At 31.3% G+C, this 27,698-nt stretch overlaps 1 protein-coding gene across 2 annotated transcripts in view; it reads left to right on the top strand.

Moving 5' to 3' along the window:
• The window catches only part of Glra3 (glycine receptor alpha 3), a 156,105-nt gene that overhangs the window by 18,338 nt on the left and 110,069 nt on the right, over positions 1-27,698 (top strand). For both annotated transcript variants that reach the window (XM_076852373.1, XM_076852372.1), the window contains exon 2: positions 18,810-18,937. In XM_076852373.1, the coding sequence (XP_076708488.1) occupies positions 18,810-18,937 (128 nt within the window). The remainder of the gene's footprint in view (positions 1-18,809; positions 18,938-27,698) is intronic.

Raw genomic sequence — 27,698 nt, 5'->3', positions numbered from 1 at the left:
TTGTGTTTATATACCACAATTTCTTCATCCATTCTTCTGTTGAAGGGCACCTAGGTTGTCTCCATAGTTTAGATATTATGAATTGTGCTTCTATAAACACTGATGTAGCAGCATCATGGTAGTATGCTGATTTTAAATCTTTTGGGTATATACTGAGGAGTGGGATAGCTGAATCAAATGGTGATTCCATTCCTTATTTTCTGAGGCATCTCCATATTGCTTTCCAGGGTAGTTGCACCAATTTGCAATCCCACCAACAATGTATCATGAATACATTTTTAATATTAATGAATTACTTCAGTGATCTTCGTATTTTAGCCATACTCACTGCCACATTTTCTAATTTCTCTTTGAACCATTCCAGTTTGACTTTTGCTGCCACCAATTTCCTAACACTATATTTGTCCAGTCACTATTGAAATATACCTTGCAAAATAAAATGATTAATTTTCAGTCCTCATTCTCAGCTTTAAATGACAGATAACTCTGTTTTCTTTAATATATTTATTCTAACTGCCTTCTTGGACACAGCACTCTACTTGTTTTCTTCTTACCTTACTTGTGCCTATTTTCTCCTCTGTTCCTCCATCTGTTCTATTTTCTACTTGCACTTAATCTGACTCATCTCAAGTTTTACAAATTTATGCCTTAATACTACAAAGATGCCCTTCCTCAGATTCTAGACCTATATAAGTTAGTGCATGCTCAGCTCACTATCAGGGAAGCAGCTCAAATTACATATGCTAAAAATTGAACTCTAGATCCTGGTCCCAAACCTACTCCATTATCAGTGTTTTGTATTTCAATTATAAGGAAATATATCCTTACAGTTACATAGACTAATACACATGAACTTGTTCTTGACCATTACCTATTTTATTCTACTCTATCAGAAATATCATCTTGTCACAGCCTTCAAAATACATCTAAAATCTACTTCCTTCCAATTACCTGCAGCGCAACAGATTGGCCAACATCATCTGGACTACAACAATAGCCTCCTAACTGGTCTCTGCTCATGTTCCTAGTAGAGTCACATGACACATGATGATGTTTTGATCAATACCAGTCTGTATACTATGGTGGCCCTATAATATTATAATGGAGCTCAAAAATTTCTATCACCTGGCAATTTCATAGATATTGTAATGTCACAGTGCAATGCATTACACATTTTTGGTGATTCTGGTGTTAACAAACTTTCCACATTGCTAATCACATAAAAGTATAGCATATACATTTGCTTAATACATAACATTTTGTAGTGATAATAAATTACTGTTACTAGTTTATGTATTTACTGTATTATATTTTATCATTATTTGAGCATATACTCCTACTTATTAAAAAAATTGAAACTACATTGCCTCAGGCAGTTCCTTCAGGAGGTATTCCAGAAGAAGGCATTGTTATCATAGTAAATGACAGTTCCATGTGTTCTTGAAGCCCTACCAGTGGGACATGATGAAGAGGTAGAAAATAATAAAATTGGTGATCCTGATCCTGTGAAGCCCTAGACTAGTGTGTGTGTGTGTGTGTGTGTGTGTGTGTGTGTGTATGTGTGTGTTTTTAATAAAAAGGTTAAAAACTTTAAAAATTAAAAACAAAAGCTTATAGAAAGAAAATATTTTTAACAATTTTTTTTCCACAAATAATGTTTTGTTTGTTTGCTTTTTGTGATGCCGGGAATTGTACCCAGGGCCTTATGCATGCGAGGCAAGCACTCTACCAATGGAGCTATGTACTCAGAACAAGAAAATAATTTATACTGCCTTTGAATTGTGTTTTAAGCTAAGCATTATCACAAAAGTCAAAAAATTAAAAGCTTATGAAATTAAAAATTCCAATAAGTTAATTATTGAAGAAACCTTTTAAAAATTTTAGGATAGCCTAAATATACAGTGTTTACAATGTTTATTGTAGTGTGTGGAATGTCCTAGGACTTCATAATCATGCACCACTCAGGCACTGACTCACCCAGAGCAACTTCTAGTCCTGCAAACTCTATTCATGGTAAGTGAGCTATATAGTATCCCCATTTTTTATCTTTTATACTATATTTAAATTATCTTTTCCATGCTTACATATGTTTAGATACACAAATACTTACCAGTGCATTACAACTGCCTACAATATTCAGAACAGTAACTACCATACAGCTTTGTGGCCTAAGAGCAATAGAGTATATTACACAGCCCAGCTATGTAATAGGCTGTACCATTTATGTTTGTGTAAGTACATGCTGATGTTCATACAATGATGAAATTGCATAATGACATATTTTCCGACTGTCTCCCTGTTGTTAAACAATAACTAATTATACATATTTAATAGAGCAGCCAAGATGATCTTTTGTAGATAAATGATACACTATACCTTGTGTCTTCTTAATATCTTAAAATCTTCCATTTCGCTCAGAGTAAAATAGCAATTTGTTATAAAGCCTTTTATGCTGCTACATGATTAGGCACTGCGTTTAATCCTTGATCTACTTGCTTGCTACCTTCATATTTTCTAACTCTATTGGAGGCCCCATGGGCTCTCTTTCTGTTCTGGGACTACCTCAGACATGTTCCTTATTTACAACCTTTGCACTATTTCCAAAACCTGGAATAAATATTCTCTCTCTAAGATATTCATGTGTTCAACTCCTCAACCTCCTTCAATGCCTTGATAAAACATCATGTTCCTTTTGAGGTTTACCCTAACCATTCTATTATAAAACTTAAGTAGATCTCCCATACATGTCACTCTTGATTGTCCTTTCCTGTTTTTCTCTAATTTTCCTTTCTTGCAACATAGTGTGTATATAATTCATTAATTTGTCATGTTCTGGTTCATTATGTTTCATTCTACTACAATATAAATTCCACGAGATCATGGATTTAGGCCCATTTTTTCCATGTCCTTTTTTATTTGTTCTAATTAATTATACATGATAGAATACATTTTTTTGCATCATACATAATTGGAGTATAATTTCTCATTCTTTTGATGAATATAATGCAGAATCACACTATACTATTTTCTTATGATAAACAGAACAATCTTTTAATTCAATTAGTTGTATATTTGTTTATTATCTGTTTTTTTCTATCATAATGTAAATTTCTTGGCCACAGAGATTTTTATGGTCTTTGGTATACTGCATCCAGGATCTTTAGTAACCATTTTTATTTTACCACATATATACAACTAAATGGATACAGTAATATGTATTTTGAATATATACAGATACACATATACATAATATATGTTCATACACATACATCGATTATTTATAAAAATGTAAAATCTTGGGCAACAAATACCTTTCTTTCTCGTATCTTGGTAATCTATACATTTTACTCTTCATAAGATTTTTGAATTTTTTTTTGTTTAGTCTAAGATTTTAAAAACTTTCTTTTTTTGTTTTGGGGAATTGAACAGTTTTTCTGGATGGCTCATGCATGCAGCTATTAGTATAATGACATATGTATATAAAGCGATGGATGGAAGTTTATAATTTTATTTTTATTTTTTCATTCTAGGGATTTAACCCAGAGTCTGTCACATACTAAGAATGTGCTCTACCACTGAATGACACCCCAGTCCTTAAATTTATAATTATTGTTAATGCCTAATTAAAAACCATGAACTTTCCAGATTAAGGGGAAAGATGACTTACCAAATATATTTAAATGAAATATGAACAGGAATTATAAGTTTCAGAAATTTTGGCATTATTTTATGCCTGATATATTTAAGGAACACATCTTTTCTCTAGAAGGACACAACACCCAAAGATTCTCTGTCCTGTTATATAGTGATGTTCAAAAGCAAATCAAGGGCTATTTTATTACTCTCTGAAATGACACTAAAATTTGAAAACTTGGTGGATCACTTATGTAGTCAGAAAGCATCATCAGGGTAACATATTCTCACTTGAAAAGTTACTGTCTTGAAAACCTAACTTCTATGAGAATATTAATAGTTAATAATAAATTATTTGATTAATTAAAATTATTGAGTTCTATATCAACCTATTTTATTATTGCACAGAAGCATCTTAATAAAAATTGCAATTTTTCACTACCCTGAAACACATGTGACTTGAAACAATAATAAATGTTTATTAGCCACAGTCATAATTTCTAGTTCAAGATCTCTCACAATCTTACTGTCAAGATATTAGCCATCACTGCAGTCATATGAAGTCTTGACTATGCTAGAGGCTGATTCCAAGAGGTCTCAGTCAAATGGCCAGCCAAGTCCATTGGTATAAATGCTCAGATTTGCACTGTTGAGTGTCTTTATAACACTATGACTAGCTTTTGTGAGTGATCCAAAAAAGTAAGATGGAAGTAACAATACATTTTTATGACATATTTTACACACCATCATTAAGGCAGTTAGTCCAGCCAATGTTCAGAAGAAGGGAAATTTGACCCCACTCTTTGAAAAGAGAAGCATCAAAGAAATTAAAGATTTTAAAAACTACCACAGTTATCTTTGAGAAATTCTTTCACACCCAGACCAAACTATCACTAAACTCTGTAAATTTTATCACCTCAGATTATTCTCCTCTTCTTTATTCCCACTATTTAAAAATTATCCATACTACTATCTACAGTTCTTGTTATACTTTAGATATGAGGTATCCCCAAAAAACTTGTGTGGGAGACAATGCAAGAAAGTTTAAAAGTGAAATGTTTGTGTTATGAGAACCTTCACCTAATCAGTGCATTGTTCTCTGACAGGGATTAACTGAGTGGTAATTCTAAGCATGTAGGATGTGGCTAGATGAGGTGGGTCCCAGGAGTCTACCTTTAGGGTATATATTTTGTCCTACTTTAGCTGAGTTCCCTCTCTCTGCTTCCTAGTACCACATTCCCAGCTGCTTTCCCTTGCCACACCCTTCTGCCATGATGTTCTGCCTCCCCTTGTTCCCTGAGGAATGGAGTCAGCCATCTATGGACTGAGTCCTCTGAAACTGTGAACCCCCAAATAAACATTTCTCCTCTAAACTTGTTTTTGTAAGGTCTTTTGGTCTTAGCAAAAGCTGTTTTAGCTGACTAAAACAGCTCTCATTTTGACAACTGAAATTATCTCCAAATGGGGCTATGAAGACCAAAGTTTATGATATATAAAACACCTTGTAATCTGGTAGTAATTTCACTGACCAGCCTCATCTGTCATTTGTGTTGATGCTCTCTCTATTCCAACCACACTGATATTCTTTTAGTCTCTGGTATTTCTCATGCTATTCCCATCACAGGCTCTCGTTTTTATCTGTTCATTCATTCGTCCCTGTCTGAAATTCTGGACTACTGTTTCAGCAGTTTCCTTTCCTACAAATTCTCAGTAAGAATTTGTAGGAAAGGAAACACAAACATTACTTCTTTTTAGTTAAATTCTTACTAGAATACCAACACTATTAAAATCAAATTACAGAATAAAAGACAATTTATACCTAAAATTTCCATAAATATCCATTCAATACTTGATTTAAGAAACACTGAATGTCATTAATCAGAAGTTATTTAAGGAGGAGTAAACAAGCTTATAAGTTAAGGCCCCTACCAGTATATATTTGAAATGTGACTCTAAACCTCATTTGATAAAGCAGTTTCAATCAGGAGTTGAATAATGTACTGGGATAAATTTTTTAAAAAATTTATGTTGCTGTCTTTTCCAAGGTTTCTTTGTATTTTCTACACATGAATTTCAAGAGGTAATTATAACCATCTAGGGTCCTTTTACATGAATTAGGTTGGATGGATTTTTCTTTATTTTGATTAAAAATATGCCTGACCCAAAAGAGTCATGATATCAAATGCAAAAGGAAATTTTGTCATAACATTTTGGCATTTTTCTAAACATATGTATATACTGTGCCATGTATTTTATTACTAAATTCATCTATGAAAAATGTGTGTCACTTTTAATTCTCTGTTTTAATACTGGTAAAAGAATGTCTGGCTTGCCCAAGGCCAAACAACTAGTTAGTGACAGAAAAGGAACATAACATAAGCCTCCTGGCTGTCCATCTGGAGTCTCAACCATTTACCATGATGCATTCTGTTTAATTACTGTGTGCACTCAATACATAATAGGAACTATTAAGTATATTCTAAGTAATTTCAATGTATTCTGAAACATTTAATTAGTTTTCTTTAAAATAAATAAGTCATTAAGAAGCTACAAATCAGTGAGTTAATTAGCTGTGTTATGGCCTTTTAGTTCTTTCAGCTGAAATAAGCTGATGCCCAAACTACAAAGAAGTAAACTGTTACTCATGAGGACAGTTTCCATGAAGCTATAACAATTACCATAAATTACAATTTAGTAAAATTGAGAGATTTTATAACAAAAATTAGTTTTGTATCTAAAATAAATTGTATAAAGGTTAGAATGAAAAATCTTAAATGATTACACTTATCCCTTAACACACATCTTACTGTTCATTGGAAACCTCCTTCCTTACCCCACATCCACCTATATCCTTGTATTAACCCTTCACATATACACAACCAATATGCAATTGATCACTGGCAACTAGCAAGCACTGAATATAGATAACCATAATTAGTACTAATTTATGTAAGCATCAAATGTAGACAACATTATAGTATCAAGCCTAGTTAAAATGGCAGCTGTAGCACTCCAATTTATCTCTCTCCATTTCCACCATTAGATGACAATTTCAAGCATGTAACTTGGAGGATTTAAAAATCCCTCTTCCATATTTCTCTATCTTGATTTTTCTCTATTTCTATTTATTCTTTGTTCCTTGCTGATCATTCATTAGCAGCACTCCTAACTTGGGCAGAAGGATAGAAGGAGAGAAAGGTTGTACCTTCTCTAGGGTTAAACACATACTCACAATATAATTACTGGGTCATATACTGATGTTTGACCTCTCACTGTTTTAGATAATTATCTTTTAGATAATTCATTTCAAAACTATTTACTTACCATGGATACTCTGAATTGCTTCTGGACTTTGAAATAAATGGAACAATCATGATTTTTGCTTAAATATTAAACCCTTTTATACAGGAGACAGAAATTGATTAGTTCAATAAAAATGTCAATTATAGCTGGGCACAGTGGTGCATACCTGTAATCCCAGCATCTTGAGGAGCTGAGGCAGGAGGATTGCAAGTTCAAAGCCTCAGCAACAGCAAGGCACTAAGCTATTCAGTGAGACCCTATCTCTAAATAAAATAAGGCTGAGTGCCCCTGAGTTCAATCCCCATACTCTCCCAACCAAAAATAAATAAATAAATAAAAAACTGACAATAAGTGCTATTAATGAAAGATACAAATTTGAAATATATTTTAGCAGGATTTTTGCAAAATAAGAGATTAATAGCTAAGGCTTCCTGAAGAAATGATTCTTAAACCTAGATCATAAGGACAAATAAGACTTGACAAATAGAGGACCAATAGGCATTCCATACAAAGTTCATGGCGAGTATAAGATTAGATGAGACTAGTGAGAGAGAATAGTGATGTATGGTTGGATCATAGATAAAATTAGAAAGAAGACACAACAGGATAATTTAATATGTGAAATAAAAAGCTTCATCAAGAGTTATCAAAGGTTTTCATCCTGAAAACTGAAGAATGGAGTTACCATTTATCAAATTTTGAAAGAATGGGAAAAGAGCAGGTTCGTGTAGAAACAGGAGGAGTTTAATTTGAGTATGTTCAGTTGTGTATATTCAAATGGAGCATGTCAAGTAGATACACCTAATAGTCTATATTGCAGGGAGAATTCATGACTTGGATAAAATTTAAGTGCTCAATCTACTCTGCATTATATTCAGTCATGCATGAGACTGAATGGCTTGCCACAAAAGAAGGTATAATTAAAGAAAATAGTCAATAATTAAGAAAAATCATTTCAGATTTCAGAGGTCAAGATATTAAAGAAGCAGCAGCAATTAAAAACAAAGAAGTAATATACAGTAGGAGAAAAACTGAGAAAAAACTGGCAACAATAAAATTGCAAAAGGGAGAGGTCATCAATTGCTTTTTATGCTACTCATGTTCGATGAGTAATGTGAATTGACCACTAAATTTAGTAGGAGCTTGACAAAAGCATTTTATTAATGGAAATATTCTCTCCATATATTTTGGAGAGCAAAATATAAAGAAATGAATTAGGATAATGAGTGTAGGTAAATCAGTTTTGCTTTTAAGTGAAAGAGTAAGCAGCTGAAATGAGAAGTGAACTCAAGGAAGTTTTTGTTCCATTATGTTTTAAAAAGTGAAATAATAAGTTTATATATTGCACTTTAGAAATGATTCTGTAGAGGTATTGATGGAAGAGACAGGACTATATATATTTGAGTAGGTAAGAATAAAGAAATCTTGTGTATATTAGGAAAGTATGGCTTATGCTAGTGGGAGACAGTCCACACATACCAGTAGGAGCAAAGGAAGGATTACATGGCTGCAAATACTGATATTGGAGGAGAAAAACTATAAAATACATGAAAATACTTTAATATCAATTATATTCTTCTTGTTGTTTATTTTTGGCACATTTACTATAATGTATGAAGATCATTTTGTAAAATTTTCTTCAAATTTTTAGTATATATGGATTCTGCAGCTAAATATTAGTTTGGGAACATACACAGCAATTAAGTCATCATTTATTGCTTTTATATTGGTTTCTATATCTTCATAGTCTGAACTTCCAGTATTATAGATATTAGACATTTTCACCTCTTTTTTCCACTATCTAGTGTTTTTCATTTTCTTTCCATACTGCCTTCTCTACATTTTTATCTTGCAAATGACTCATACTTTTATTAGCTATGCCTAATTTACTAAGACAATTGAGTTCTTAATTTTATTTTATGTTTTAATTAAATAATTTTCATTTGATTTGTAATTAGACTTCATTGATGGAGTTCTTATTTTTATCAAAATATATAAAGTATAATTATGTAAATTCAGTTTGACAAATTTGTCATCTGAATCTTTGCTGTATATATTCCATTCCACATTTATCTTGACTTTTAGGTCTTAGGTGCCTCTCTTTTTTGCTTACATTTTTATTGTATTTAAGACACTATATATAGAAAATTAGATATAACCCAAGGTTTAGAGTGATATTTCATTCTTTCTCAGAAGAGGATGTATTTTTTCTTTTGCTTAGAAAGGTAGGTAGCTAACAATCTGAAATTATTTTATTCTGGTTTCACAAACTGAGATTATTCCAAGTAATAATTAGCTTCCTACTAAGCTTTCTATACTTCTGGTTTATGCTTAGTCAAAAGTCGTAATTCTTTCAGATCTTTAACTCATGAATTCAGCCCTCTGGTGAGTCCTTGAATACAATTTCTGTCACCTTGAACCCACAAAACTTTCAAAGCTTGTTCCCCAGTTATTAACCTCTTAATTACTTTGCCTGAAGTTTTCTGCTACCCTGTTACAGTTTAGATGTGATGTGAGGTAAAAATGACTAGATTCTGAGAGCTTTAATCTACTCGGTGAATTAACCCACTAACTTGGATTAATTGGATGATAACTGTAGGCAGGAGGGTGTGACTGAGGGAAATAGGTCACTGGGGTAGTGTATTTGGAGTTCATATTTTGTCCCTGGTGAGGAGCTCTTTCTGCTTCCTGGTTGCCATGTTCTGAGCTGTTTCACTCCAACACGTCCTTCCAACATGATATTCTGCCTCATTATGGAGTTGGCCAATCATGAACTGAACCTCTGAATCTGTGAGCCAAAATAAACTTTTCCCTCACTGCATTGTTCTTGTCAGGTATTTTGGTCACAGTAACAAGAAGTTAAATAAAATATGTCCCTGGAGGAAATGCAGCTCCAAATACTGTGCTTACCGCTACAAGTTTCTTTTTTCTTAAGTCTTGGATATATCATTTTTCTCTGTGTTTATTAGCTGTCTAAATAGATTTTTTAAACCTTTTCTACTTGCTTTAGGTGGAAGATTTGTTTTGATTTAAAATTAGACTTGGTTCTTATAAATCTGCATGACTTTCAAAAAATTACAAATTTCTCTAAATACCTTATTCTCTTCATTTGTATTCTATAGATAATAATACCCAACTACCAAGGTTCTTATTAATTAAATAGCATTATGAATGTAAATCCTGTGCATAAGAGATCAAAAAGCAGTAATCATTTCTGTTTTTACATAAATTGAAACTTCCCAAACTTCATTAAAGTGAGATCTCTTTAAAATAATAAACATATTTCATTGGTGTATTACCTAGTAACTAGAAACAAGATCCCAGTAGAATATCATTTTTTTAATCTCCAAAGGTATTCTAGAAATGTCCTTTTATATTCTCCTACTTTGGTCTCCTTTTTAATAATTAATGTCAAGCAATGAACTTAAGATCTGCTTCACTGCTAATGTCTCCACTGCAATGATTCCTTTTCTAAGACAGTATACTTTAGTTTGAAATACTTAAAATGACACATATTCCCAGATGGCCCCATTTCCCCTTAGTTCTCCTTACAATGAAGCATAAATAAATGGATAGAATGGTCATATTTTCTATTCTGTATCTTATTTTTCAAATTAGGGCTTGTGTTGTTATAATTCAGAAAGCCCAAAGTACTAATAACTGTATTTTTTTACAAGGAATTATAAATCCACAGGAGTGTGATTCATAGAGCCATAGATTTTGCAGTAAACTCTCTCATTCTAAACATTCTCTGCTTCAGGAATCTGGACAGTGGTTTGTTCCTCACCAGTGACCCTCCCTCTGTGCAAATCAATTCATGAAAATGGATGCACACAGGTTTGTGGCCACATGTGCATGATCTATCTCAAACCTACATTGTTCTCAGCTACACCCTCCATATTTTCTCTCATAATTTTAGGGTTGAGATAGCAAAGAAGAATGGGTATTGATGGTTATATTAAAAGTCTTTTTAAAAGCATCTATATTTAGTGGTTATTTCTGTCCTCCAATATATATATATATATATATATATATATATATATATATATATATATATATATATATATATATTTACCTCTTACTGAATATTCTTGATAAATTTTGATATTCTATTCCCATACTTAAGTGAATAGATTTTGCCAGTGTTTTAGAATTTAAAGTCTCTGAACTTTCAAATAACACATCTTTAAATAAACAATATGTAAAATACTTATGTGAAAAAAATTCATTGATGGGAATGTGTTCAAGCCCACACAAATTTCTAAGAAAAGTTAATAGTAACTGAAATTTTTGTTAAAGCATAGAAAAGTAGAGCCGAGTGTGGGAGGGAAGCTAATTAACACAGATTTTGAGAAGATTTAAAAATAAAAGACTGTTCTAAAGACTCAAAGCTGTTTCTTTCAAAAGTCATGATCATGGGTAATTTGCTAACCATCATAGTAACTTTCTATAAATATGCTAGTTTTGTTTAAACTCAGTGATTTAGCAAAAAAGAAAAAAGAGGTCTTGATGATAGTTTTTCATTCAGAATCCATTATAAATTAGTCTTAAATTTCTTCCCACTACCTCCCGTACCCTGAGTTAAAAAACTGAAAAAAAAAACCCTATATGCATGTAAGATATTGTTGTCTATTTAAAAGTTTGTATAAGAGTCAAGATTGGTTATAAGAAGCTTTATACCATGTATTTATGACAATGAAGAAATTCTCTTAAATGACTTCTATTCTCTTAGGGCCGTCTACTAATATTCACATGGTGCAAGGTTTACATATTACTGTAAGAGGAACTAAAGTTTTAAGAAAAATATATCAGAACAAAAATTATTGTTGTCAGGAAATCTTACTATATATTCAAAGCCTCTACCCCTTTCAGAAAAGGAAGGGATAGACTATGTACAAATGATTTCTATACAATGGTTCAATGTAATTTTGCTGATAAAAATTCCTTCTGAGTTAAAATTGAGAATATTTAAAAATAAAATCAATCACCTATAAGTAATTAGATGGCTTCATGTCATTAGTAACTTCAGGCAGCAACAAAAAATTATCAAAAGTGTGTGGCTTATAAATGACAGATTTTTTTTCTCACAGTTCTGAAAACTGAGAAATCCAACACCAAAGCACAGAAAAATTAGGTGTGGTAAAGTCTTGCTTTCTGGTTCACTGACTACTGTCTTTTCACTGTTAACTTATACAGTGGGAGGGACCAGACAGATTGCCTGGATCTCTTTTATAAGGACACTTATCCCATTCATGAGTACTAAGCCCTGTGACCTAATCACCTCCCCAAGGCCCACTTATTACCAATACCTTGAAGGTTAGTAGCATATGAAATTTAGGGAGACACATTCAGATCATAATAACTAATAAAGAAAACTGGAATATTTCTCTGCTCAGAAGTTTCTCATATTTTATGTGTATCAATATGCAGGTCTTGGTTTTGAATTGTTATTATAAAACATGAAGATTTTGTTCACATTATAGGAAAAAACAATAACCTGATAATTTTTTCGACTGTCATCTATTTTTTCAGTGTCTGCTAATTTTCCAAAGAGACCAACTGGAGCAGTCTACTGAACTGTGAATACTTTAAAGCTTTACATTTAAGTTATTTACACTTTACTGAGAAGTGCAGTGATATATATTTAATAAATTTTACAAAAATGGAAATTTTATTGTTTCAATATTTACCAAATATTTCAAGTGCATTATGGCATAATGTACTTTATATAAAGCACTTAAGTGTGCTTTTATGAATACAGAACTTTTCTCCATTTATAAAAGGCTTATAAAAGCTCATGTGTTGTATTTTAAATTTATTATAATTTCTTCTAATATCCTAGTCCAGAGTGTATTTCATATACTCATCTTAAATCATTAATTGTATTAGATTAGTAATTTTATTAATTCATTTTCCATGTTAGAAGAACCATAATTTGTTGTTTAACTTACACTTATAACAAAAATATTTTTAAAATATTCACTTCATATAAAAATAAGATGATTTTAACTATAAAATATATAACAACTCTTAGAAAGAGTAGATCATCTTAATAGGTTTCCTGGTTTGCAATAATACAGCTTCCTCTCTAAGATTATTTACCAAAGCTATATCTTACATACTAGCCCATAGTAGACTGAGACAATGATTTTTCATTTCTTAAAGTTACTTTAATTAATAATTGCATAACCAATAAGAATTTATATTACAGTGGAAACAATTTCAACGGTGTATTAGTCATTAAAAAGGTTAAACACTGAGAATATGTGTGTATGTGTATCTTTTACACTTATTTATTCATAATTTCTTTCTCTTTGAAACTCTTCCAAGCACGATGAAGACTCTTTTGCAGACATTGGTAATGGCTGCCAAGTAAATAAATGAGCTTCTATTATGTGCTTTATCAAATAGATTTTCATATATTCCCATCATTGATGAATCAATGTCACAAATAAAAATCCAAATAATGTATTTTTTGGATGTTAATGAATTTGGAGATTTCAAGTGAAATTTTAACAGGACTATATGAGTTCAAATTTCAGGAAAGCACAGTTATTGAACTAGCCCAATTATTATTTTTGAAAATATCAACATAAATGAAATATTATTAAAATATTAATACAAATATTAAATTGTGGATATATTAATTATTTTTTTCATATTTGAACAACAGTATTTATCATTTAATAACTCAAATAGAATACCTGTGTTGAGAGTAGATGATGTTTGATAATAGTCTTAAAAATATTCTACCAGGAGTTTGGGACAAGTTTAGTATGTTTGTGAACTTTGTGTTGAAAGCTTACTAATTATCTAGAGTAGTGATTTATCTTGTTTCCATTCAAATCTTTGGCATGCACAAAAAAAACAGCAGTATAACACAACACATAATTGCTACTTCCTAAAATCATAAAGTCAAAAAATATCCATAAGTAGAACAATATCACATTAACCACATAAACTCTTTTCATACCTTGACTGTTTGACTCTTTTATCTTAGTGTGGATATCCAGAATTCCAGGGTTTTTTAAGCAACATGATCGCTCACTGCAAAAAGTACAAGCATCACATGCCATTACCTCCCTATCATTATTTGAGTTGGGAGCAATAGTTACAGAAAAAAAAAAATTTAAAAATAATTATAGGTAGTTAGGATAAAATATCCTTTTACTTATGAAAAAGGATATTTTTAAGTTCTACAGAAAAAAATATATTCTGATGAAATCTCTATAGGCACTATTGAAATTTTTTAATACATTACTCCTCATATGGATTCAAATATCAAATTATTAAAATATCTCTTTGTAAAGTATGTATAATTTCTTAGTATGAGAATGAAAGTAGTGATTTAGGTTGGTTTACAAAATCCATTTTAAGATTGATGTTAGAATGCAATATTCGAAAAATTATTATAAAAGTGAGTCAATAAAAACTATTAGTAAGACAAGACTTTTTGGAAGGTAAGAACTGTATGAGAGCATGGGATTTTATTGAAAATTAAAATTTAGCATTTATTTACCTAAAGAAATAAAATTTCATTTTTTCAGTATTGTTGGAGATACCGTGAATCTTAATTCCATTTACTTCTTCATCATTTGATTCTTTATCATGCTTTACACTATTTAATATATCTTTAAAAAAAAGTGAAGCTAAATTTAACAACACTTGCTGTATTGATATTAACATTCTCTATTTATCCTTCTCACTTTCTCTTTCTCAAAATAAATAGCTGGAATTATTGCTTTATTACTGCCAGCAGAGTAACAATCACACAAAATATTTACTGATATTCATTCTAGTTTTTGAATATTCATTATTGTAAAACCCATCAAAGAAATCTCTGTATCCTAACTTTTAAAATCAAGTCTTAACATTACTTATGAAAAAGGATATTTTTAAGTTCTACAAAACAGTATTATTGGAAGTAGTTGATACTATAGGAATAAATAATATTATCCAGACAGGAAAGGAGCTCCATGGCTGAGCAGTGAGGTGCATAATTCTTTAACACAAAATATAATAAATCAAATATGAAAAGAATTCTAGGATGACGTTTGGGGGTTGATACTCATAAAAAACAGTGAAGTAAGGACATTTGTAAATTCTCTCCTTCATAAATGCAGTGAGAAAACTGATAAAAAATCAACTTTTTCAGAACTCTAGTGATTAACTATCAGGATGAAATAATCCATGAAGAAGTTTAATCATAAAAACATCTAACTCTTGATAAGAACAATGGGATTTGTGGCATTATAACTTGCTCAATTCTTATTCTCCACTCTATGCAGCTCCATGATTACAATGTAAACCAATAGCATTCAATCACAAAACATAACAGCAACTTGGAAGCCACAACAAGTGGCACAGAAGAGCTAAGGAGTTTGAATTTTCTCTCTCTTTATTTCCCCCACCAACCGCATGCCCCAGCACCCCCACCCCACACTCCCACACACACACACCCTCTGCACTATAATTGTCATTATTAGTCCTTTCTGGAGGTTCTCTAGAAAAACTCACTTGCAAGGCTATTTTTATTGAACCTAATTTAGAACTCAACAACTGCAAAAGGACTATTTTTCTGGATACATTTATCAAAAACATTTAAAGACAATTTTTTAATTTCACAGGTGCCTAAGTCAATTGTGTAATAAGAAGGACAAACAACAAACTAACCAAAATCTTAAAAGGAAAAACAATGGAATAATATATAGGCTCCATATATTTCTTGGCATCTAGAAGGCCACATATATGTATAGAGTTTTGAACATGCCCGGGGTTATTATGCCCCTGAAATTCACATGCAAATGTGACTTTATTTGGAAATTGGGTAGTTAGGTTAAAATGAGATCATGTTGGTGGTCCCTAATGCAATGTGACTATTATTCTTACAAGAAGAGGAAATGAGGATAGACACACAGAGGAAGTCTATTTGAAGGAAAAAACAGAATGTAGCTTTCTATAAACCAAGGAGGGAGACCCTTAAAAGAAACAGATCATAGGGACACCTCCATCTTAGACTTCTAGTCTCCAGAATCATGAGTTTAAGCCACTTTGTGGGTGATACTTTGTTATGGCTTCCCTAACAAACTGATATACAAGAATTAAATGCATGCTGAGGAAAGAGCAAGAACACCCTTTCAACTCTGGTTGTTTGTTAGGCCCTGTGCAAGTGGAAGTAAAGGTTAAAGCAAATTAGTCAACTGCTCGTGAACACAGAAGCCCAGCAATACTGGAAGACAGTGGTCTAAGAATTTAAGAAAATCCCTTTCTAATTATTAGCTGATCTTTTTTTAATTTTTTTATTTGTTTTAATTAGTTACACATGATAGTACAATAATCTTGTTAAGCTAAGCAAGAAGATATCCCTACAATTGCATATAATAAAAACCTATTTTAAAAAAAGCAACAACAATCTCAGGAAGAAGGGGAGTATGATCTCCAGAATTTCCACAAAATGGCCCGTTTTCAATAAATAGATATAAGATATGTAAAGAAACAATACTCAGGAAGAAAAGCAACCGATATTTACCTGAGGCAGCAAAGGCACTGGAATTACTATACAAACACTTAAATTAGCTATTTATAATGCATTTAAAGAATTAAAAGAAACCATGTCCAAAGAACTAAAAAGAAAATATAGTAAAATCTCACTAAATATTTATATATCATATTTTATTTATCCATTATCCATCTGTTGCTGGACATCTAAAAAAATCTCACCAAATAGAAATGATCAACAAAGAGACAGGAATTATAGAAAAAAATAAAAATAATAATTCTGGGGTGGTAGAAAGTAGAGTAACTGAAATGAAAAATTTACTAGAAGGCTGGTATTTGCCTCTTATGAATGCTACAACAAATTATCAACAGAAATTTATCCTTTCATACTTTGAAAAATCTGAATTCAGTTTACTGGGCTCAAAAACAAGATAAGTAGGCCCTCCCTCTCTCTGAAGGCTCTAAGGAGAATCCATTCCTCATCTCTTCTAGTTTCGGAGGGTTGCTGGCATTCCTTGGCTGTAGTACACCACTACAATTTCTGCCTCCATTGTCACATCTTTCCTTTTCAACCTCATGTCAAGCATATCTCTGCTTCCCCCTTTTGGAAGACTGAACTGCATAACTCATCTCTCCAGGACACAGTGTGAGGGATTTCAGCTTAATATACATAGTCATCTATTATTTTGAATGAGAGAGGCACAGCATTATTGACTCTGATTCAGGAAAACAGGGTATTTTCAATGATTGGAGAATGTAGAAGTTAATCATCTGGTTACTGAAAGGAGGAATTCTAAAAGAAAATAGAGGATACCATTTAGAAGCAGCAATATGTAGCTATGAGAGCTCTAACAATGCTTTTCTGCAGTATATTCTTGAGCCATTGAATATGAACAATTATTATGTTTAATAGGCTAGGAAGAAGTTACTTAAAACCAGAGAGTACATAAAAGTTCTAGAGTCATTGAGAAGGTAATAGGCTTTTTCTTTTATTTTTATGATTTTTTTTGCGTTAGATAAAGAGCTTACAAGTGAGCACAATGACAAAGAATTGGACAATCAGTAATATGGAACCAACACAAAAAGAAGCGAAGCTTCTGTTGGGAAGAAAGCTAGGATGACAGAATGAGAATCACTGAGAAGAGGACTGACTTAGAGTGCCCAGAACTAGGTATAGCCACCAGATAATGCAATAGCTAATAAATACTGTTTTTATAATACTGTTTTCAGAAATATTCTCCCATCACTGAAAATGAATTTCAGAGTTCCCTATAAATCACTGCATATACCTGTGAAGTAGACGATTAATGGAAATGCTCTGAAGTCCATTTTCCTACTCACTAAAATTCTTGCAGGAGAAATATAAGAAATTTAATAATTACTGCTATGATAATATGTGAACAAAGTGGTACAATGCTCTGAGTTGAGTAACTGCAGATGGTTGTGATGATTGATGATCTCTAGGAGGCAACATCAAGTTGAATACAGGATTTCCAAACTCCATTCTTGGATTCAGAAAGTCAGGTTTACTTTTCTGAGCAAAGTCTGTGGATAAAACAATCATTTGATCTTAGTCACTAGGCCCAGACCTTCTTTGGACCACCCTATATGTATGAGGAGCTGGACAGTGGTGCAATTACACTAAGGGTTTCTAAGAAGAACAAATGCATACAAAGGAAAATGTCTAAATTTTTAAAAATAGAGGAAAACTAGGAGTTTAAAAACTCCTAGACAAAGTTTCTAATCTTATAATATCCAAGGGCTCAAATCATGTTTAATGCAATTTTCCAATCTTAACACCACACTAATTCTAGATCTGAAGAAAATGTACTACAGATTAATGGCACACAAGTGAAAGTAGAAAGAATTTAACTGGGTGTACTACTAACATAGGAAGCATTTAATTGAAGAAAAGAATATTACTGTTTCATCTGTTGTACAAAAGTTTTACTACTGCCGAGAAAAATTCACAAAACCTAAAATGTGATTTTTTTACCCTCAATAAAGCAAGAATTCATAGCTGAAAAATTCATAGCTGAATTTTTATATTTTCTTTCACCTGAAACACTAACTCAAGTTTGAGAAAGTACAGATTTTGAAAGATTAATAATTTATTATTGAAAGTAGACTTTGTTTTCAGATTTAACACTAAACAGTGCCACTTCTGATGGTTTAACTGAATATATATGAAACTTTCTAAGCACTGATTGTAAATCCAAATATAAATGCGTCATTATAGTAATATCCACTATATGGTATTTAAATTTTTTTTATTGTCAAAGTATATTTTGCTTAACATTAAAAAAAAATTTATAGGTAGAAGCTGTTAGAAAGACTTCATTTTGTAAAGTCTATCATTTTGTTCTTACTTGCAGTTTGGTTGCTACAAAGGAAACAAATAGTGCAAGATCTCGAAGTACTCCAATGTCACCATCTGACTTTCTGGATAAATTAATGGGGAGGACATCAGGGTATGATGCAAGAATCAGACCTAATTTTAAAGGTAAATATTCTGTTTACTACTTCAGTTATACTTTTCTAAAATATATTTAAATAAATTTGAAAATTTATTTCACCAGAAATTCTAATGCTTATTTCCAATAATCATTCAAATACAGGTGTCCTGAAAGAAGAAATCTAATTTCATGTACAAAGCTATCATCATATGCTTTCTATGAACCAACAGTGTTTTCCCCCTAGTAGTTATATTTATTGTGTTGACCATTTATTTTGGGAGCATATATGTATGTACATATTTGTTATTTATCTATTATCTCACTAACTGGCATAAAAGTATCTTTTAAGACCCAGTAATAAACTTCCCTCCCACCCCCTTTTTTTTCTGTGTTGGTGTTCCAATGCAGGGCCTCACACATGCTCAGAAAGGGCCCTATCTCCAGTCACTTCTCACCTTTTTAATTCCCCATAATACAGAACTCTATATTGTAGAGAATCAGTTGTTTTTTGTTTTTGTTTTTTAAATTTACTTACTGGAGAAGGGACTAGATAATTAAAAGCCGCAGATATTATTTAAAACATAAGGCTACCTACTAAATATTTCACCTGAATTTCTAGGAAGAAAGGTAAAAGTCAACTTAAGGAGTACCACTTTTTATTTTTTTGTTTAATATAATGGTAAGCATATTTATACTAGTTGTATGTGATCTATCTAGATCTATAATATATCCTAGAATTTAATTTTAGGATAAAGATAAGAAAACTGCCTCCATGCCACAATTTACTTAATCTATTTTCAATGTTACTCTAATAATATAAATTATATTATTATATCTAATAAATAAGTTATACAAATACATACATGGAATTCAGGTAAGATTTTTCATTCCTGAAGGTTAAAAAAAAATGTTGTCTACAATTACTATACTTTGTCCTTATAAAAGAAAAATATAAATATAAAAAAAATTTCTTAGTAGTGTTATAAGATTAATTAGCAAGGAATAATAAATATTAAGAATGGGTAGCTAAAGAAAAGAGGAGCAAAATTTGTTACTTTATGAGTCAACATGGATTGCTACGAATTTCAAAATGAGTTTCACATTTAAATTGTAGGTTGTATCTTTCGGTTTTTAAGCTTTCACCCATAAATCATGGAAGGAAAATACTGAACCTGTGAGAAAATAGTATAACTTATGGGAATATAACATACAAATGAAAACAAAAAATTTCAGAATTACAATGTTTTTCAAATTGAGAGAAAGCAGTATCTTAGTCATTAGGTTCTGAATTTTGAACAGATCTTGAGAACACAGATAGCAGTCATATGAGTAAACCACAAGAAACATAATTAGTAATTAGTGGATTCATTATGGTGACTCTCCATTAAATGATTCAGAAATACTGCTTTCTTTTTCCTGAACATTAAAGAGGACAATTCATTGTTTTTAAATTTCTGTGAATATTTTAAAATCTTATAAATACCCACAACAGATACCTTAACAAAAATGAAGATAAATTATTAAACACACAACAGTGGCCCTGTGCCTTTGCTTTTCTCTTATGAAATTTAGTTCTATTTTATTATTTCAATAACTTAATACATAAAAGAAAATTTGAGTCATTTTAAAATGTGATTTATTATTACTATTTATTCATGAGACCAGTAATGGAATATGTACAAGGATTTGATCTTTCCTTAAATAAGTATTAATTCCTTTTTTAGTAAAAGTATATTCCTAAAAACAAGCTGATAGCTATGCCAGTTCAAAAGTGTTTTTTTTCTTATTATTAAGATTCTATTCTTTAGGATCCTTAAAAAAAGAGAAGAAAAGAAGATTTTTTTTTGCTAATAGACAGTCTCTTCAATAAATGATGCTAGGAAAAAAATGTTTTCTTTCTGTCACATTTTTAAGGTACTCTTGATATTAAGAAAACAAATATATGTTACCTTTGATTAACAAAATATTAACATCAAATATAGAAATAATTTAGTGCATTAGTTTATGTTTATATTGCCCTTTAATCTTTTGCCAAGAATCGGACATTACTGACTTTAAAACACTCATAACTCCACTCCCAAATTAAGTATATTCAACACTTCTATTGAAAAAATCATATTCTTTTGACCATAATTTCACTGTACACTATTAAAATATAACTGAAATATTCTGTACATATATTTTCTCCTTATGCCTAATAAAAATATTTAAATACTAACAAACTATATCAAATACTGCACCCAAGATGATTAGATGAAAGGAGGCAAGAAAGATCAGTTTTTCTTATGAAGCATCTTATCTCACTGAACAAAAAGATCATCAAACATACAAACATGAACTGTAAAATCCATTCTCCTGATAATATTTAAACCATTATCTGTGTTCCCAAGACTAAAACTATAATGTCCTGTGTCATATGGATTGACTTTCCCTATATCAACTTTTTGAAGGAATTTAGCTAATTAAATTAATTGAAAATGAGTATTATACATTATTTCCCTTCCAACTAGTTAATACAATTTTTTTTAATTATGAGACTAGGAGTATGTAAACCACCATATGATCCAACTATCCTATCCTATTCTATGGTTTTTATCCAAAAGAACTAAAATCACCATATTTTGGTGATAGAGACACATCATTTTTATAATAGCACATTTCATAATAGCCAATTTATGGAACCAGGCCAGGTACCAATTTATCCATAAATTAGAATGAAATTACAGCAGTTACTGGTAAATGGATAGAACTGGAGAGCAACGTGCTAAGTGAAATAAACCAGACTCAGAAGTCAAGGGTTGATTGTTTTCTCTCATTTGCATAAGCTACAACAATAGAAGGGGTTAAAAATGGTGAGTTCCATGAAAATGGAAGGGAGATCCCTGGAGTACAGGAAGAGGATACAGGGGAAGGGAGGAAGAATGGGAAAAGGGAGAAACTGCAGAATGAAACTGATTAAACCATGATAAGTACATATATGAAAATACCACAGTTAATTTTACCTTTTTCTATATCTACAAAACACCAGCTTTAAAAAACAATAAAGAGAAGGAAGACCAGTAGAGTAGAGGAAGGGGAAATACATTCCCTTAAATATGTTTATGTAAGTATAAATATATGTATGATTATGTCAAAGTGAAGCCCACTATTATGTATAATTATAACGAGCTAATAAAAACATTTTAAAATAGTTTAATGGCATGTATGTCATTACACTATTATATTGTACTATGATATTATATTAATGTGAACGTTTTTTAATTGTCTCCATACCACTTAAAGTGACAGTCTCTTCAATAAATGATGCTAGGAAAAATGGATATCCACATGTAGAAAAATTAAACTAGATCCCTTTCTCTCACCATAAACAAAAATCAATTAAAAATGGATTAAAGACTGCATGCAAGCCAGAGATTATGAAACTACTAGTAGAAAATAGGAGAAATATATTAGGACACAGAAATTGGTAAGAATAATTCAGATAAGATCCCAAAAATACAGGGGTGGAGGGAGAAAGCAGACACAAGATAACAAACTAAACCTCTTTTTAGCAAAGGAAATAATGAACTAAGGTAAAGAAGCAACCTACACAATGTGAGAAAATATATGCAAACTAAACATCTGATATGGGATTCATATATATATAACATATAAGGAATTCAACAATGGGAGAATAAAAACAATTGAAAATTAGCAATAGGCCTAAATGGTTATTTCTTCAAAGAATATACACAAATGGCCAACATTTATATGAAAAAGTACTAAACATCACTAATTATTAGGAAAATGCATATCAAAATCATAAGGTATTACCACTCTAATTAAAATGCTATTATCAAAAATACAAATGGTAACAAATGTTAACAAAATGTAAACATACTCTATATTCTGTTGGTGGAATGTGAAGTTAATATAGCCATTACAGAAAACAGTATGGAGTTTCCTCAAAAAATTAAAAACAGAACCACCTTATAATACAATAAGCTCACTACACAGTATATATCAATCCAAAGAAAATGAATGCAGTATGTTGAAGAGACACTTGCATTTCCATTTTTACTGCAGCACTGTTCACAGTAGCACTATTCGTAAGGAATGGAATCAATCTAAGTGTCCATCAGCTGATAAATGGATATAGAAAACGTAGTACATACACACCATGGAATACATCCAGCCATGAAATGCAGATGAACTAAAGAATGTTATGTTAGCTAAATAAGTCAGATACAGAAAGACAAATTCTCAAAGACAAATTCTCACTTCTGTGTGTAAATGTAAAAAGTTGATTTCATAAATGTTGATGGTAGAATAGTGATTACCAGAGGCTAGTAAGGGTAGGGGTAAAGTGGGGAAAGACTGGTCAGTGAGTACTAAGTTAGATAGAAAAATAAATTCTGGTGACTAAAGATGATAACATACTGTATATTTAAAATAAACTTGAAAAATAATTTTGAATGTTTTTACTACAAATCAATGATAAATGTTTGAGGAGATAGATATGCCTACTGGGATTGACCATTACACAATGCATAAATATTTGAAATATCATATGATAGCCATAAATATGTACAGTTTTTGTGTCAATTAAAAAACAAATAATAAATAAATGGGTAATGTTAGCTAAGGGATTTTTAAAAGAATAATAAGGAATAGTACATAGAATACATATATGTACATATATATATATATAAAATATATTAAAATAAATTAAATGATTTGGTCCTCACTTCTTCATGGAGTAAAGATGTTGATGACAAAAAAAGAGAAACCTAGCAAATAATTTACCTAGATAATTAATTAGTCCATAGGAAAGTGCTTATCAAATATAAAAGCACTGGAGGGAAAACTGTATGTTAGACCTCCCTGAAATTTATAAATTTTATAGAAGACAAACATAAAATCTTAGTATTGACATTATCAGACAGTTAATGAAAATAAAAAGGAATTTCCAACCTTATTAGCAGTTAGTAAATTGCAAATTATAACAATAATGATATAACATTTTTGCCTTTAAAATTATCAGCATTGAAATATAATAATTATTCCAGCCTTGTATACATTATGATGAGGTTTATTTCTGGAATAATAGTTACAAATGTGTGACTGTTTTCATAAATATCTTTATATTGAAAGGGAGTTTATCTTATAGGCCTTTTATTAAAAACATAAAATTATGCTATTCAAATGTAACTTTGATTTTATTGTTTTCTTAAGTTTAGAATGTAGCCTTTTTTTTCTTTCTTTTTTCTCCTTTTTTACTTTTGGTACCAGGGGTGCTTACCCAGTGACCCAGCCCTTTTTTATATTTTATTTTGAGACAGGGTACTGCTAAGTTACTAAGGTTGGCCTTGTGGTTGCAATCCTCCTGCCTCAGCCTCCCAAGCCACTGGGATTACAGATAGGTACCACCACATCCATTAGACATTTTTTTTCTTTAACCAGAATTATATTTGTGTTGCTTTGTGTCAATTCTCTAAGAAATGTATACCTTTTAAAAATCTTACCTCTGCTTAAGATTAAATTTTTTAAATATTTTTAAAATGTTCCATAAAAATGTAGGAATAAACATTTCTTAAAGTATCTTAAATCGGTACTTAGCACAAATAGAATGGCCTCATCTATGAAACATTAGTTTATTAAATAATTAAATATAAATATGAGCTAATTTTAGAAAAAATTACTAAAGGAAATTAAAATAATAGGGTGGCTAACTCACTAACACCATCTTTCTTTTCCATTGGTTAATCTGTTCTCTTCCCTTTTAGAATAGTCTCAATTCATCTTAAAAATTTCTGAGTCTGTTTTCTCCAATAAAGATACAGTGCTTTAAAGATAATCTGACAGGAATACAAAAAGCACTTCAAGTTTCTGTTATATCTTAAGTGCTATCAAGCATAATGATTTTTAAAACTATTATAACAAAGGTTTAATAATGATAAATTGTTTTAGAAATGATCTGGGAATTGATAAAAAGAATTATCAAGGTTCCATATTCCATTAAACTAGCTAATCAATCAAGAGAAATTAAAGTTTTACAAAAAAATATTATTTCAACAATTGGGGATTGAGGAGAAATGGTATATATAAAAACAGTCATTTCTATTTTTAAATATGAAAATAATAGTTAAATGTCACCATTTCTTTCTTGTAGTTGAAAAATCTTTTTGAAACTCTTGTTTAAGAAAGAACAAAAATAGAAGAGGCACAGTGAGAGATGAGAAGGCACCACATCATTAGGCAGAAACCACAGTCTGTACAGGCCATCGGTCAGCACAATCCAATGGTGCCAGTGGTGTTACCAACTTGGAGAGCCAGAGGAATTAAAGGGTAGACACACACACACACACACACACACACACACACACATACACACACAGCCTATATTTAAGTGTTTATGTTTTATTTCTACCTTGTCTCCCCCACATTACCATCAACAATAATGACAATAAGAAAAACCAATGAAATAAAATACTTTTTTATTTTCAGGACAGGAGAATGATTTATATATTTTCTGAGCTTTGGTTTGATAATCTTTTTGTTTAATAGACACTTAGAGTAGCTTTAATTTTACAGAATAAATGATTACAAAGTGCACATATCACTACCCCCAAAGTTTGCCCTATTATCTTCTGTTAATGTGATTCCTTAATTATAATTGATGAACAAATATTGGTTCATTATTATTAACTAGAGTCCCTGATTTACATTAGGGCACATACTTTGTATTGTACAGTTTTACAGGTTTTGACAAAAGAATAACAACATGTGTCCACCATATTTATATCATACAATATAGTTTCTTTCACTGCCCTGAAAATCTGAGCTTGCGCTATAAATATAGCTCTCTTCCTCCTTCCTTCATTTGCCCCAACCTCTAGCAACCACTGATCTTTTTATCACCTATAGAATTTTGCCTTTTCCAGAATGTCAAATAATTAGAATCATACAATGTGTAGGCTTTTTTTAAATTTATTTTTTAGAAGCAGCTGGACACAATACCTTTATTTTGTTTATTTATTTTTATGTGGTGCTGAGGATCGAACCCAGGGCCTCACACATGCTAGCCGAGAGCTCTACCACTGAGCCACGATCCCAGCCAATGTGTAGGCTTTTCAAATTGGTTTGTTTCACTTAGCAATATGGTTTTAAGGTTCCTCCAAGTTTTTTTCATGGCTTAATAATTAATTCCTTTCTATCACTGAATAATATTCCAGGATAACTTCTTTTAAATGCATTTGACATTGAAGACATTTTACACAATTATCAAGTTATACAATTCTAGCTCAGAGGTTTGCAGATATTGTTCCTCTGCCTACTGATATTTAGCACTGTAAATCAAATTCCATTTTGATTTCTGCTCCTTTATTTACATCCTTTTTTTCTAAATTTAGACAGTTTTCTTTAGGAAATTATTGCTTATCCTGGCATTGTTTTTGTGTTATTTCTCCAAAGTAACTCTTCATTTGTTGAAAATAAACTTGATCTCTTCGTCTATCGTTGTTTCTAGTACATTCCCTTTAAACCCTTCAACTCTTTGTCCTTTCCCTCTGCAGTTAAGCAGATGCGTCCTCTACATCCTGACTTACATATTATAATTTCTAGACTTTTGGAATGCCTGCAGACATTCTAACTCTGTAATTGCATTTTGGTGTCTTCACAATCCTCTTTATCCTAAACCATTTCACAAAATGTGTAGTCATGGTGGTTGTATTACAGGTGTCTACACAGGTGTTATTTTATGTTTTGTAAAAACTAAAATTGTCCAAAAATGTCAATGATGAAAAGCAGTAGCTCCTTGTTTTAACACTCCTTTATGCACTGTTCCATTTCTTTGAGTCACATATCAAAAATGAAATTGGTTGCTCCTGATAGTACTTATTCTAATCTGTTTGATTGTTCTTAGCCTTTCACAACACATGTATCATGAGATTCTTTGCTGAAACTGGACTGCTAGTTCAATACTTCTCTTTCATTTCATCCTAACACTTCTGTTTTTCTTCTCTACAATTTTTTTCTTTCTTTTTGCAGGAACAACTATATTTATTTATATTCTTCACTTTCCTTAAACCACTGTTTTTCTTATATGTAACAGAGAGCTCTGAAGTTCATAAAGGATTGGGTTGTTTTGCATGGGTGCTAATAGAGATTTTGTTTGTTCTCTGTATGTGTATGCATGTGTGCAAGGGAAAGAGTGTGTGTGTGTGTATGTGTGGTTGGGTGTGCATGGAGCAGGGCAATTTTTCTGTTCTTTCTCTTGAAAGAGAAAATCTAACTAAAACCGTATTGCCCTGATCAGAGCTTTAATTGAGTGTTGAGTTTTGACTAGGTTTATCAAATTAGAGAAGACTTTAGCTTTGATTTTAAACAATCTCACACAAACATGATTTGAGGTACTGACAAATATCATTTTGTCCTATTGTCAATGAAATTATTTCCTTTCCTTAAAAAAAATTTTAAAAATCCCATAGAAATCCAGAAATAGTGGCATATACCTGCACTCCTAGCTATTCAGGAGGCTGACGTAGAAGGATCACTTGAGTTCACAAGTTTGAAATCTGCCTGAAAAACATAGACTTATTCTCAAAACAAACAAACAAAAAAACCCTAGTGCTAAAATACCAGGCCACCCTTGGTCAATAGGAATACAGATGAAAATTAAAAACAGGAGGGAAATTCTGAGACAGATGGCCACTTCCTTTTCGTGGGCCCCTTCTTACTCTTTACTTCTTTCCTTCTCCCTGTAGTCTTTGACTGCATTTATATTATGTTTTGCTCCATTTCATCTGTCAACCATGTTTATCTGCCTTC

This window comes from Callospermophilus lateralis, chromosome 4 (genome assembly GCF_048772815.1).
Source record: "Callospermophilus lateralis isolate mCalLat2 chromosome 4, mCalLat2.hap1, whole genome shotgun sequence".
NCBI lineage: Eukaryota > Metazoa > Chordata > Mammalia > Rodentia > Sciuridae > Callospermophilus > Callospermophilus lateralis.
The sequence above is the reverse complement of the archived record's forward strand: the minus strand, read 5'-3'. Positions and strand labels throughout refer to the sequence as shown.